The following is a 14,440-nucleotide window of genomic DNA, read 5'->3' on the forward strand; positions in this document are numbered from 1 at the left end:
TCTGTTTGTTTGTTTGTCTTGGTGTGACATGTGCTACAATGAAGGATTGTGTGATGATGAGACAGGAGACTGCATCTGTCCACCAGGATTCAGTGGACCAGACTGCCTAATTGGTAAGCTCATTGCCTGGTCACAGGTTGGTCTGTCTGTTTGTTTGTCTGGTGTGACATGAGCTACAATGGAGGAGTGTGTGATGATGAGACAGGAGATAACATCTGTCTACCAGGATTCAGTGGACCAAACTGCCTCACTGGTAAGCTCATTGCCTGGTCACGGGTTGGTCTGTCTGTTTGTTTGTTTGTCTTGGTGTGACATGTGCTACAATGAAGGATTGTGTGATGATGAGACAGGAGACTGCATCTGTCCACCAGGATTCAGTGGACCAGACTGCCTCATTGGTAAGCTCATTGCCTGGTCACAGGTTGGTCTGTCTGTTTGTTTGTCTGGTGTGACATGAGCTACAATGGAGGAGTGTGTGATGATGAGACAGGAGATTACATCTGTCTACCAGGATTCAGTGGACCAAACTGCCTCACTGGTAAGCTCATTGCCTGGTCACAGGTTGGTCTGTCTGTTTGTCTTGGTGTGACATGAGCTACAATGGAGGAGTCTGTGATGATGAGACAAGAGATTGCATCTGTCCACCAGGATTCAGTGGACCAAACTGCCTCAATGGTAAGCTCATTGCCTGGTCACAGCTTGGTCTGTCTGTTTGTCTTGGTGTGTAATTTGTTACAATTGAGGACTGTGTGATGATAAGACTGGAGGCTGCCCCTGGTTACCAGGGTTGTTTTCCAGTACTCGACCTTGTCTCCGTGTCAGGTTCAGCATGTCTATATGCAACTTGACTTCGAAGTTTTTAGGTCACCTGAGCCAGGATTCTGGTGGAAAATGTCAAAATGTTAACAGCATTCAAAAGTTTTGCAATATACATGTTTTACTTTCCATGTTACTTTGAATCATTTCTGTTACTCAAATGTTTTTGTTTCTGATAAGGTTAACATAGCATGCTCTGTAATAAGGGAACAAATTTATGCTTGGCCAGTCTTTGTCAGAATAACCGGAGAATAATGATTGATTTTCCTATGTGGAAGTGGAAAACTTGCATAAGTTCACGGAACATTGCCACAGAAAGAAAGTTCGCAGTAACTAGGTCAAATATAGAAACTACAATATATTTACAATTGATTTCCTAGGCACAATTCATAAGTCAAAGTAATCCAACGGACAGGTGCACGCTGTCTCAAGAAAGGCAATGAATCAAACAAATATCAATACATGTACACACTAAATATCGCTAGTAAATTAACAGAATCGTTTACTGGACACTTCATCACCAATGATGCCGTTGCTGAAATAAGCAAGTTCACAAATACAAATGTAGCAGGTCTATGTACAGGACATTATGGGAGCAATTATTTACTATTCAGTAAAGATCTAAGTACTTGCTAATGTGGATGGTCTCTTTTCACATTCTAGTCTTTACAATTCAGCAAATGTACACAGTGTCATTGTTCAGATCATTATACGCCCACCTGTCACCATTCCTTCTTAAGATTCAGCACGTGTGCACCGTATGCATCGCACAGTTTAGTTCATATCTCTTCTACCTGTCACCTGGCTGAAACGAATTCCCGGGGAAGCCCAACGTACGTCACAGTGCTGTGGCCACAAGGTGTGGTCTCTGAGCGTCTCAGCTCACTGCATCAAGCCAAAACAAGGGAAATCCTAGACTCGTCTAATCTTCCATGGCCAGTGTGGGCTAGGGAACCGCTGGTGACTTTGACTCTTATCAGTTGGTCATCTATGTAAAACATTATTTCACACTTAGTGCCTAATTCAATTCTAGCAATGCACAAATAACTGTTAAAAGTTTCACATACATTTGATTGAAGTTGTCGATAGAAGGAATTACAATGATCAAATTCGCAATCTACAACATTTATCCAACTCCGTTCATAGTCAGTTTTCTATACAAATGATGGACTTGTAAAGACGTCTAGAGCTACTAGGTAATAGCAACCATATCTTGTTCAACTCCATTTCCATCATCAAAATGAGATTGGGGAAATATTTTGATATACTCGTTAAAACTTAACAATTATTTACAAGGAATTTTTCAATGATAACTGCCATTTGGGAATTGCAAATATTTACTATAATTCAATCAATGAAATTTTACTTTACTTACAGTCGTCTTCACACCTCACCGCTTACGGGCTGATCAGGAAAGGCACCTGTGCATGCCCTTCACAGCACAAAAATTACAGAACATGCAAGCTTTTGCAACTGCACAATGGAATAAGAAATTTGTTCAAACCATCACAGCAAATTTTGGCCTGCAAAGGGTCGGCCTAGCTTTTGTAAAAACACTTTAGCAATATCTCAGTTATGCCTGAAACAGCCAATGCTCTGCGTCGGAAGCAATAATGCTCTGCCCTGCGCAGCAGCAATCTAGCTTTTTCACACCCACGCAAAACAATGAACCCACGAGACGACGTCAATCCCAGAAACCCCTAGGACCACAAAAACCAATTGACAATTTTCCCACCACGGCGCACCTGTGACCCTTTTTTTGTATGTGTGTGACCGTGACCACCAAACCGATGACTATGACCAACCAAGATGTGCAAAACTAAACTTGCACAAATCACTCAACAAAAAAAACCTTTAAAAACTGGCTGTGTGACAGTCTTTTATTTTATTTTATTCCCCTACTTACCAACATCTTCCCCCCCCCAAAAAAAGAAAAATTCCCAATTTTGGGGGCCATTTCTCCCTTGCCTTCCTTTGGCTATGCTACTGAGATATAAAAGTATGGTGGGGGTCCAGTGTGCTTAAATATTGCTTTCTCTGTGGTTTGCCGTGGTACCATACATGTACATGCATTGGTATGTCAAGACAGTACACAGTAATGGCTCGTGTGATGTAATTTGCTTGCGTATGGCCAAGTCTCTGCCCTAGGACAAGGCTGAAGACTGCTTTTTTTACTTGCAGCATGTGGTATGCACAAATTTGGCTGGGATTGTGAGTTTGACTGTGCATCATCTCCATACTCCTGTAATGGCCAGTTTGGTCTGCCAGATCCTTATGGGAACAGCTGCATCTCGGGCTACATGGGGACATACTGTAATGAATGTAAGTAAATTAAAGGAAATTCATTCTTAACCACTTCCTGCCGGGTGGAATATGAATATGTGGGACGACTTCCTAGGCGATTTTTAAGATTTTCCATTTTCAAAAATCTTCAAGAATTCATAACTTCATAAACTGGACGTTTACACCCACAAGAATGACTGTCTGGTGCTACTCTAATCTGACAGGCAATCTCCATTGACGCCCGAGTATTGCAGCCAGGTGTGCTGCCCAGTAAAGGGAGCCCAGATTGTGGGGTGTTGCGTAATTTCCTTTGTTCACAAAAGTGGCCCGCTGTGTTGCTTAATGGCAGTGGCGTCTTTTCAACTGCAGCCGGATTAGAGTGCAGCAGTGTTGTATTGCTCATCACTGTAGTGCTGGAGCACTTTTGTCCCCGCTGTTAATCCTCCGTGATAATTACCTCCGCTAATGCCAGCTGAAAAATGACGGTAATTCCCAGCAGCTCGGTCTTTCGTTCCAAGTATGGTCTCTTGTTACAAGGCCCAGCTCCTTAGTCCGATTTCGGGCAGCCCAGCTACATGTATGTGTATAAAGCCAAAATCTCCGCTACCGGGCACCCGGAGACAAGTGGTTAATCATAGACTTTCACGTAGTTTGTGTATTGTTACAGTTAATATAGATGAAATTTCACTTATAATTAGAACTCCTTTGCAAATGTAGGATTTTACAGGAATAAATTGTTCTTGGTTGTATTAGGAAAATACATGTACATGTACCTCAAAGAGCAGCTTTTGCACAGCCACAGTGGATTGGATAAGAGCTCAGGAAAGTACACATATTATTATTAAAGTTGTCATCAATGAAAATACATGTACATAAATTCTTATGATGATGATTAGCAAAACAGCAAATGGATTAATCCTCTTGTTGCCCAGCATTTGTGTATTAGCTTTGAAAAGGTCTGCCTCACAACACTATTTTGAGAAAGATTTGTCATTTAGCTGCTTTTATTATATTATTATTTGTATTGCACCCTATAGGGTCAGCTCTGTCAATGTCACAGTTGTATTTTTGCATACAAGCAGTTGGTAAAACAGCAGCAGATCATCAACACAAAATGAAAGAATGATTTTAAAATAATGTCAAAGATCTTAATCATCACTACTAAATACCAAATGAAAATACAGCCATTTTGAATAGGGCATGAATGAAGTAAATGTTCATTTTGAAGTAGAATCGGACAGCAACCAGGGTAACAAGTGTCTGCTCATACAAGTTGCCTGCGTCTTGTGCATTAAAGGCAGTATATGAGAACACCCTATACTAGAAATGCCGCAGTGATGACCACAGTGGCCACATGTCTACAGTATATGTTTGTTATTGTTACAGCTTGTCCCTCTGGAACATTTGGTGCTGGATGTAACCAGACATGCCGTTGTCAAGCTGGGGATGCAGCTTGTAACAGATTCACAGGAGAATGTACACCTAGTTTATGTCAAGATAGTTGGTCCGGAACTACCTGCCAAAGTAGGTACCATATAGCTTTCCATTCCAAAGTGACTTTGAGTCCTCTACCAAGTGTTTAGATTCTGTGTTGTGTACATTTATTGTTGGACTAGAGCTCTGATGCATTATATCATGTTTTGTGTTTAGCAGTGTCTGCTATCCTGCTTAAAGTCTTCACATTCTATACTTGTTCAAGAAATAACCTCATTTTATGGGTTAAATGACCTGTTGTCAAAGTCCTTCCACACTTTGAACTTTTCACATGCAGTACCAGGCACATGCCCTACTGGCAAGTATGGTCTAGACTGTCTTGGTGACTGTCACTGTGCTAACAACACTGCCTGTGTCAGAGATAGTGGCTACTGCAGTGGATCTAATGGAGCCTGTGCGGATGGATTCAAGTCAGATGTGAATGCTAACAACTGCCAGACAGGTAGAGATTATTCCTAGAGCTTGTGCTGAGAGAAACCATTTGTTTGTTTTGCTAAGTATACGTTTGAATTCAATTTGTGCACAACTTGTTACTTGATGCTTCTGGAAAGCTGCGTAACAGGTACAAGTGAAAGGGTCCATATACCTGTCTGCGTGTAGAGTAAATTGATTGATCTGTACTTAGCCAAATTTATAGGCAGTTATATTAACTTATGTTCAACCCCTTGCAATGTACCGGTGGGATTTTATTTAGGCATTTTTAGGAATGACAATATATGACGATTTAAATTGTACCCCAGTATTATAAGTACACGTACATGTTCTCGCAAATTCGCAAATACAGTGTGTAGGTGTTCTGGTATCGTGGATTTTATACTGTACATGTAATTAATGTACTTATTCCTTTGCTCATTTCACAACTTGATAAATTTTCATGTAAAAAGAGGTTGGGATGAGTGATGGTGGATTTGTAACGAGAGTGATGTTTTGGTGTGAGGGCAGCCCTTAACAAGCATTATGTAATTTTGTTGTTCATGTGATTTTGATTATGGACAGGTTATATTTGGATATTTGATGGGGATGGTGGGTTAGAGGCAGACAATGGGATCGCCACTATTATTTCAAACTGGGGAAGACTAAAAACACCATGTTATTTTCCTAGAGGGTGGAGCATTGACACTTTCGCATTAATTTGTAGCAGAAAAATGTTTCATCAGGTTTTTTTTAGCTTGGAAGCTTTGCGTGGTGTCTGTAAACCACTGGCACTATACAATCTTTCAATAAGGGAATGAATATTTGCTTGGCCGGTCTTTAACATGTTTTACAGCAGGTCAGCCATTATCAGCGTCCATTCTCCTGAGCCAGTCTTAAACGTAGCAATTTGCGCATGCCACATGCACATAGACCCTTGACCAATCGAAATGGATTAAACTGGTATCCAGGTGCCAGTACATCTTTTACGCAGTAGGCATCAGTGTTGTAACCAAGTCATTTTTTTCCAAGTCAAGTCAAGTCAAGTCCCAAGTCAAATTTTAGCAAGTCAAGTCAAGTCTCAAGTCATTTTTTTCCAAGTCAAGTCCCAAGTCAAATTTTAGCAAGTCAAGTCTCAAGTCATTTTTTTCCAAGTCAAGTCAAGTTTCGAGTCAATTTTTCTGAATAATGTACATCAAAACTGAAGTGATACCCGTTTATAATTTCTTTGTTTTGTTCTGTACTTTATTGGTGGTATCTTTCACTTTTCAAACTGACTGCCCTTAAATGATAATGACATGGCTTGCCTGTGTTAGTGTTGGTTTGTTGGTTGCACATGCAATATTCACAATAGGGCAGTTTCACTAGCTCAAGACTAGGTTATCTGACATAAGAGATTGTGAATTCACCGTTCCAGGTTGGCACCTGGATTGGGGATGGTACATGTTGTCGTTTTGCAGTCTTCGCGCGCCTAGTGGTAAATCACAAACAGTATACAGTTACGTGGGCTCTATAGAAAGACCGTTCTTAACGGATGTAATCAGACTACGCATAGGCCTATGCCCCGGGCCCACACAAACTTCATACAGCTCACACGCGCCGTGCATGATGTATGCATGATGTGCGGTGGTGCCAGTGTAGGAACACGACGCCACACGGAATTCTTTTGTTAGTTTGTGTATTTTTATTTATTTTAAGAAAAGATTTAATGTTAACAAGTCTTTTTTTTTCAAGTCAAGTCAAGTCTCAAGTCATTTTTCCCCAAGTCAAGTCAAGTCTCGAGTCTAAAAAATAGCGACTCGTGTCTGACTCGAGTCCGAGTCAGTGACTCGAGTCAACAACACTGGTAGGCATAATCACATCGCATTGGGCATTATCAAATGTTAATACATGGTCACATGATGCATTTCAACTAATACGAATAGAAGAACTGTTCACTGTATTTATGAATGTGTACTTAAAAAGTTACTTCGTGTTCATTGCACTAATACATGTGTACAACTTCAGGAAACAGTGCTCTCCCAAACTGTTTTTAAAGATGTTGTTTGGATCATTGGTCTATTTCTATTATTAAATTGGATATTCAACCAGTTCCCCAATTTGTTTAACAGATTTGTAATGGATTATTTTACCATCATCTTGAAGTGGTTATATGCTCTGTGCATTGTGAAGCACAAACCATTGCCGAAGTTACCCAGATTTTCCTGGGTCAACTATTAGTGAATAACGGTATTTTTAGTGAGGCTGTTGACAAGTGAAATATATATTTTGCTTGAAAATAAAGTATGGAATGTTTACACACTTATATAATATTATTACAAAATTTCCTTACACTTACAAAATTGCCAATTGATATTGTGTTCCTTTCAATCTGAAGGAAAGGCAGTGAGCTGGAGGTAGAGGCATCATGAGTCGTACAAACTTTAAATGTACTTTGTTGCGGGCTGTATATGATCTCCAAAGTGTGCATTTACTTTGCACAATAATAAATCTGGCAGGGAAATAGCAGTTCCATTAAATAGGATGAACTCCAAAATCTAGAGTAAATTACAGGAATACAGTTCCTGTATTGGAAAAGTCTTGTAGGCAATTTAAATTCACAGAGTTTGGCAACCATTGACATTATAACTTGGATAAAACCTCTAAATGTGCTTTGCTCTTTTAAGCATAAAGTCTTCTGACAGAGATAAGCAAGAATATTTGTAACTGCTGGTTATAACTCGGGAGTCATGTTGGTATAGTGACTCTTTCCTCACCTCCCACCTCAGCAGCCCCCGGCTCGAATCCCACTTTGGTCGGTATGAGGCATAGGTTTCAATCCCTGTCAGGTTCTGTAGGTTTTCCATGGAATATATATATATGTCAATCTGGGGTTTTCCTCCCATCTCTAAAACAACATTTCTTCATTGTCTTCTTCATTATCATTTCATCCTGTAATTGATGTTGAATGTACTGTTGGACAAACAGAATAAATAAAATAAAGTAACTTCAAATGAGCCACAAGGGAGCCTGACCAGATTCGTTTTCAAACATCAAGGAATAACCAAGAAAATTGATTGACATGGGATTTGAAATTGCAACCTACACTTAATATGATGTAGGTAATCTACCAGCTGAGCTTCAAAATGGCCATAAGAGCAGATGAGATATTTTCGTAATGTAAAGACATTCCGTGACCATGCAAACACAATTCCATAGTACAGATGTTTGAAAAATGATCACTCTTTTCAAGCAGGCAATTGATAATTCAGCCTTGGTTCATACATTGGTTTTTGCTCATATGTTGTCCTGCCGTCACAGAATCTTCAACTGCAGTGCCTACACCCTCGATGACTACTGTAGCAGGGCCCACTATGGCAGAAGTGACCATAACACGTGAGCATAAGTTTTAAGCCTCATGTCAGATTCACTCAGAAGTAATGAATTTAGAAAGCTTATTTTCGTAACTTGACCAGTCTTTTTGTTTTGAAGAAAAGTCAAATGAAAGACACTGATCTTTTCAGCACACTGAGTAAAATAACATTATTTGACCATGAATTCACAATACCAGTATTTTACTAGACCTCAGAGTTTCGTGTTTACGTTCACCTCTGCGTCAAGTTTGAACCAACACTTACATGTAGCTGTCGTGTATATCTGCGGTAGTGCAAGAAGTTAATTTACAGTACAATTTTTGTTTATCTCCGATGCAACCAAAGCTGGTGGTTCTGAGGATTCTACCACGGTATCAACAGCCACCAATCCAACACCCATGAGCCTTGTCGGTGTGGTGGTTCCTGTCGTCATTGTTTTAGTTCTTCTCCTCATCTTAGTCATTCTGCTCATAGTTTTGGTGAAGTGCATTCGGTAAGTGGAATATGAGGAATTTGTCTCTTGCATTTTTCAAATGGAGATTATAAAGGTACCATCTCAAAACAGCATTGTTGTTTTTATGCTTAATAGTGGGTGATATTAAAAAGAAAACATATAACTTATATAAAAGAAATAACGGATAAAGATTATATATTTTAGACAGATTACATAATCTGAATTCAGATCAGAACTACACTGATGCTTTGCTCTCTTGTTCAGAAAGGCCAAAGCTATCCCTGCCCCAACTGGCCTTTTTTTACCTTGATTCTGGTCCAATACATGAGACTATATGGCTGAATGTTCCATATGAGGAGTGTTGCGCCACAATGAATCCAGCCAGCAACCCACTTGTGCGCAGCAAATTGAAAGATGAAGTCTAGGCCACATTTTCTCACAGTTTTCATTCACTTTGAATTAGAAAGAGTGAGGTTATTCCTTTGTTTTGACGTATCACTCATTTTGGCATCTGGATACAGTGGACTTCGGCTGAAAAAAGTTACACGTTCCCTTTGATTATGATGTTGCAAGATTGTTCTTGGCTCTGATGACTTTGACGTAATGGGGTGCACATGCTGTATGCTTTCCCGTATGGATAATTCCAGAAATTAAGGGTCCATTTTTGTTGTGTCCCTGTTGCATGTGAAATATGATTTTGTAAGTTCAGAACACATTTTCTAATTTCCAAGAGTGATGAATTAATGCACATTACCTGCCAAACAAGTAGCAATAGTTTGAAATCAATTCCGGTGATATTTCCTTGTCAATTACCATAAGGTCAGATGTACCGGTAACAGGGACATGAAAATGTCACACTTTTGGACCTCTTATTTCTGAAATTACCTATGTACTGCTGTTGGTCAACTTTTACTAATGTGCAATATGCTCTGCTATTCAACCAGTGGGTTGCAGATAGTGGCTGTAATGAGTCGGAAACCTAGAAAAAAAAACAGAATCACTAGCTGTGAGGACATACGGCAACTCATTTTTTAAAATGAGGTTTGCTCAAGCATTTTTCAAGGTCTGTTTTCTATTATCCTTTGCAGTGATAAGAAGCATGCAGAAGTGGATGGTGGAAGTAGTATGCAGGGCAAGTTTGAAAGCAGCAATGACTGTAAGTTTAGTTTGGTTGGCTTTAAAGACCTTAAATGTACAAGTAGTGGGTCATTCAGAGCCAAGTATATGTATTGTCGTTGATCCCAGCCCTCACGGCCAGGCAGGAAATATCTTTCAAGTGTATAGTTTATTTGTACCCACAAGCATTCATTAGAGTATGGTTACTAGACGGTTTAGTTATGTACAAAACATTTAGTAGACTTCCCACTAGAACTTCCATTTTGACAGTGGGTGCTTTAGCGATGTACATTTGCTACCATAATATTTGATAACTAATATGTCTTAACTACAGGACCACAATGTGTGTCGTCCCTTAAGCAAGCACAAACTTCCTCTTAAAATCATGTAAGCACGAAAAACTCTTGCTTGTAGAAAACAAAATGTGACACATGGACCTTGTGAGTAAAAAGTCAACAATGATGTCACAGTGTTATTTTTTAAGACACACATTTTTAAGAATTAGGTATCATTAAAATCATTTAATGCACAAGCCGATATTTTCCAATTTCAGCTGCGGTTAAGTGTTTAAGTGTTTACAAGACATTGTCTCATTTCTTGCTGTAAGTTAGAAAATTTTATGAAACATTTTTAAAAATCAGTGTTTTCTCCTTTCATGTCATGTAAAAAGAGACAAGACATTGAGAATACTTCTTTAGGTGCAACATTTCAAAGGTGTGACATTAAATCTGCAGTTTCTAGAAATGTATAGCATTTAATCAGATCCCTGCTAAGGCCTAAGCCTGTTTGTTATGGGTCTTGAAAACACTTCCATTGCCTTGTAGGGAGGGCAAAGCCTTGCTCTATTCAATTGCCTAATCCCACTCATGTTTGTGCATTCGTTACAGTATCCAGCCTTCAAACAATAGACAACCCCATCTCCATCCCCATGGAGGACATCAACTCCAACCCCAATGGGGACGTGGTCCCAGAGACGACCCCCGCAATACGGCCAGAGTCCAGCGTCAGTCAGATCTCCACACTGGACAGCAGCTCACCATTTGCTGGTCTGCCCCTCTATCCCACCAAGGAGAGGGAACTCAAGAAAGATCCCATCCCACTCAAGGACTTTGTGGCATACGTACGGCAGGCCGTACGGGGCCATCAGCTCAGAGATGAGTGGACTGTAAGTACTGGTAGATCCCATGTGCTCCTGTAGGAGTGAGGGGTGTAAGCTGGTGCACATTTATGACTCTTGATGAGAAGGTCAGGGGTTCGAATGCAAGTGCTGGTCACAGGTTTGTGCCCTTGATGAGCAAGTCGCTTCTCCCTTGTGTTCTGTGTGCGTCTCTCCACCCAGTTGTATAATAAATAGGCTCTGTTACGCAACCTGTAATGGACTGGCATCACATGACTTTGGGAATAGATCTGTGTGCAGTTTTTATACCACTGAAACTGGAGATAATCTGGCCTGATGGGTCACACCAGCTCAAGGCGGGCTTACTTCTTTATTGCTTTGTTTATGACCTCCAGGTAAAGTTCATAGTTACAAAGTGATTGATTTAAATTAGCTCACACAATGTTATTGTATCTGAGGTGAAATGCTCACAATTTGTGACATTTTGTGATAGTTTTTGGCTTTCACAAGAAGAAATATACCGCTATGTTATACCCTGCACACATATCACTTAAATGTGGATCAATTGAAAATATGTTGGCATTGCATAGTATGGTAAGGGATATTAAAAAGAAAAATGCTTCTCACTTAGAAGCAACACAGAAACACACCTTGGTTTGGAGTCTGACCATTTATTGGAACTCTTTTATCAGTCCTTTCCAGGGATAGAAGCAATATGTTCCTGTGACGTCTCCCAGCTACCTGACAACAAGATGAAGAACCGATATCGGAATATACCAGCATGTAAGATGTTCCTAGTTCTAAGTGCTTAATAGATTCATTTCCTTGCAAGATTGTAGCACATAAACTGTTGAAAAAAAAAGTTGGTCTGCTGTTGGATATCAATTTTAACACTTTTTCTTCCATGACTCTGACGACGTTTTACACATTGTTTTGAAAAGCAAATACTTTCCATATAATTTCATTCACTGCAAGATTTTTTGTTGTATTGGATGCCGGAAAATCTGTTTTTTCTGTCATCTACAAATTACTTTTTTGACTCTTTGAGTTTGGAAGATATTTATTATGAATTTTCTTATTTATTTCAACAAATAATCGATTGTTTTTTTAAAATGCATTTCTGGTATTGTTTACCAATAAAATTTTGATCAGTATTTCCTAAAAAACTTTAATACCTTCAAAATAGTTTTCATTTGCAGCATGGGTGAATTATAGTGCAGTCTATAATTTTAATATAGATGATCATTGCCGTGTCATTCTGGAACATGACAAGGATGATCCCAACTTGGGCTACATCAATGCCTGTTACATCAAGGTGAGATTTACAAAAAGTAATGAATTGTTTGATGAAATATGTGTAATATAGCAAATTGTCATAGTTGGAGCAGTAGGCAGAAACACATGTGTTTTATTTGATAATGTGGTTTTTGTGGTAGAAGATATTTATATTTCAGGACTCAGAGATAAATTTGTGTAAATACGTCCATAATTTTGTTGTCACTGCGGACTTTTTCCTTTTACAGGGTTACAAGAAGGACAAAGCCTACATAGCAACTCAAGGTTAGTATACTTGTCTTGATTAAAAAAATTGAATTCATAGAGTTTAATAACTTGGCGGTAAAGTTCCTATGACAAGTATTTATTGGCTAAATACAACACATTACCTGAGATTTTCCAAAATATCAACCTTTTATCATAATACTCCTAAGACCTTTGCTTCTGTTATTCTTTCCTATATCTTGTTAAGATTCAAGTTCAACCCACCAAATAAATTTTAGCATCATTCATGATTTGTTTTTCATTTGTTGTGCTATCAATCTTGCAGGGCCCAATCAGGCCACGTTACATGACTTCTGGAAGATGGTGTGGCAGGAAAATGTCCACATCATTGTCAACGGAACCAACCTTGTGGAAGATGGAAAGGTTAGTCTAACATGTCATTGAGGATTGAGCAAATCATGCATTTTTCACTCTGCAAAAATGCTTATTATTTTGCCAAGACAAAAAAACAAGAGTTACAGGACTAGCGGAATGGTTCTAAAACCAACAGTTTGAGCTTTCTTTTGGTACATGGCAGAGCTCAATAGCCCATGCCAGTCCCAACATTTTTCAATATGATCAATTTTACAGAGTTCAAAAATAACACAAATCAGAAAATGGACTTTGAAAAATTTGATACCAATTTAATAGTGCTCATACAAATTTAGGCTTGGAATCACCTAAAATCTCAAGTTATGTTTGGTGTCTTCACTCATGTAATTCTGCAAGTTTTGTATTTGTCTTTGCAGAACAAGTGCGCCAAGTACTGGCCAGACATGGAGAAACTTGAAACTTTTGGTGGTATTTCCATCAGCTTGGTTAAAGAGGAAACTAGAGGAGAGTACGAAGTCAGGACGATGATCATGTCAAAGATTGTAAGAATATCTTTGTCAACGTGTCTTGGAAAAGTGTGTTACATGTATATATGGATTGGAAGAGAGCATTTTAGTGGGCAACATATCCCTTGTCATAGGGTAGGACGCAGTGTGCTGAGCACAGAGTACAGATAAGTAATTTGACAGATCTATAGCCTCTATGCTTTGTCACGTGCTGTGCAGGTGACATTAGTGGCATTAAATTCTCTCCCCCCCTCCGGAATGTGATGTGCCATATGATAATCATGATCAGATGTATAGGGTCTGCTTTTTGACTTCACAGTCATTTTTCCTACAAGTGGCAGCTAAAACTATGGTTGGCATTCAGTACAAAAGTAAAAAGAATAATTCACAAAATGTTCAAAATTCCCTGTAGCTATTAGAACACTGGATAATAATACACATACCAGTCAATCCTAAATGAATATGCAACCCTTTTCAAAATCAATGAAACCATTGTCCACTTTGAATGAAGTGGAGGTAAAATTAGGCAAAATGAGAGTGGTGTATAGAAAATGTTATTAAAAGCATGCAATGGGTACGTTGATATCTGCTGGGCACTGCTACATTTGCATGTATATCTCAGTTTAAACAAGCGGTATTAGAGGATCTGTTAGACGTTGGTGTTTGATTTGAAATTATGTTCTTTTTGTTCATGTTGCTAAAAATCAAGGGGGCCCTTTGATTTTTGTTGCCTCTGGATGCAGCATGTATTGACCTCTCTGAGGTTAATCCCTATTTGCATAATTCACTTTGGTGCACTATTTCTACAGCTATCATCAACAAATTTTCCGGTTTTTAATCCTCTGTTATGTGCGAAAAGGATGACAACAAATCTGCACCCAGAAAGATCCGACAGTATCATTACACCACCTGGCCTGACAAGGACGTTCCCAAGGATGTGACTCCTGTCTTGAGGCTCATCAAAGAGTTCTCAGATGCAACACCTGAAGGAGCAGGACCCTATCTCATCCACTGCAGG

At 39.2% G+C, this 14,440-nt stretch overlaps 1 protein-coding gene across 3 annotated transcripts in view; it reads left to right on the plus strand.

Annotated features, from left to right (window-relative positions):
* LOC110990792 (receptor-type tyrosine-protein phosphatase epsilon-like) overlaps positions 1-14,440 on the plus strand; it is a 32,798-nt gene that overhangs the window by 11,913 nt on the left and 6,445 nt on the right. For 2 of the 3 annotated variants that reach the window (XR_015427327.1, XM_087143965.1), the window contains exons 3-15: positions 2,998-3,138; positions 4,486-4,623; positions 4,871-5,035; positions 8,305-8,379; positions 8,703-8,850; positions 9,900-9,967; positions 10,815-11,092; positions 11,737-11,827; positions 12,283-12,359; positions 12,568-12,604; positions 12,870-12,967; positions 13,333-13,458; positions 14,282-14,439. Coding sequence is in view for 2 of the 3 variants with exons in the window: in XM_087143965.1 (XP_087000091.1) it covers positions 2,998-3,138; positions 4,486-4,623; positions 4,871-5,035; positions 8,305-8,379; positions 8,703-8,850; positions 9,900-9,967; positions 10,815-11,092; positions 11,737-11,827; positions 12,283-12,359; positions 12,568-12,604; positions 12,870-12,967; positions 13,333-13,458; positions 14,282-14,439 (1,600 nt within the window). In the remaining variant the exon portion in view is untranslated. Of the gene's footprint in view, positions 1-452; positions 539-2,997; positions 3,139-4,485; positions 4,624-4,870; positions 5,036-8,304; positions 8,380-8,702; positions 8,851-9,899; positions 9,968-10,814; positions 11,093-11,736; positions 11,828-12,282; positions 12,360-12,567; positions 12,605-12,869; positions 12,968-13,332; positions 13,459-14,281; position 14,440 lie in introns of those variants that run through there. The other variant, XM_087143966.1, reaches the window with a different exon arrangement.

This window comes from Acanthaster planci, linkage group LG12, assembly GCF_054643075.1.
Source record: "Acanthaster planci isolate LZ-2023a linkage group LG12, COTS_SCS, whole genome shotgun sequence".
NCBI lineage: Eukaryota > Metazoa > Echinodermata > Asteroidea > Valvatida > Acanthasteridae > Acanthaster > Acanthaster planci.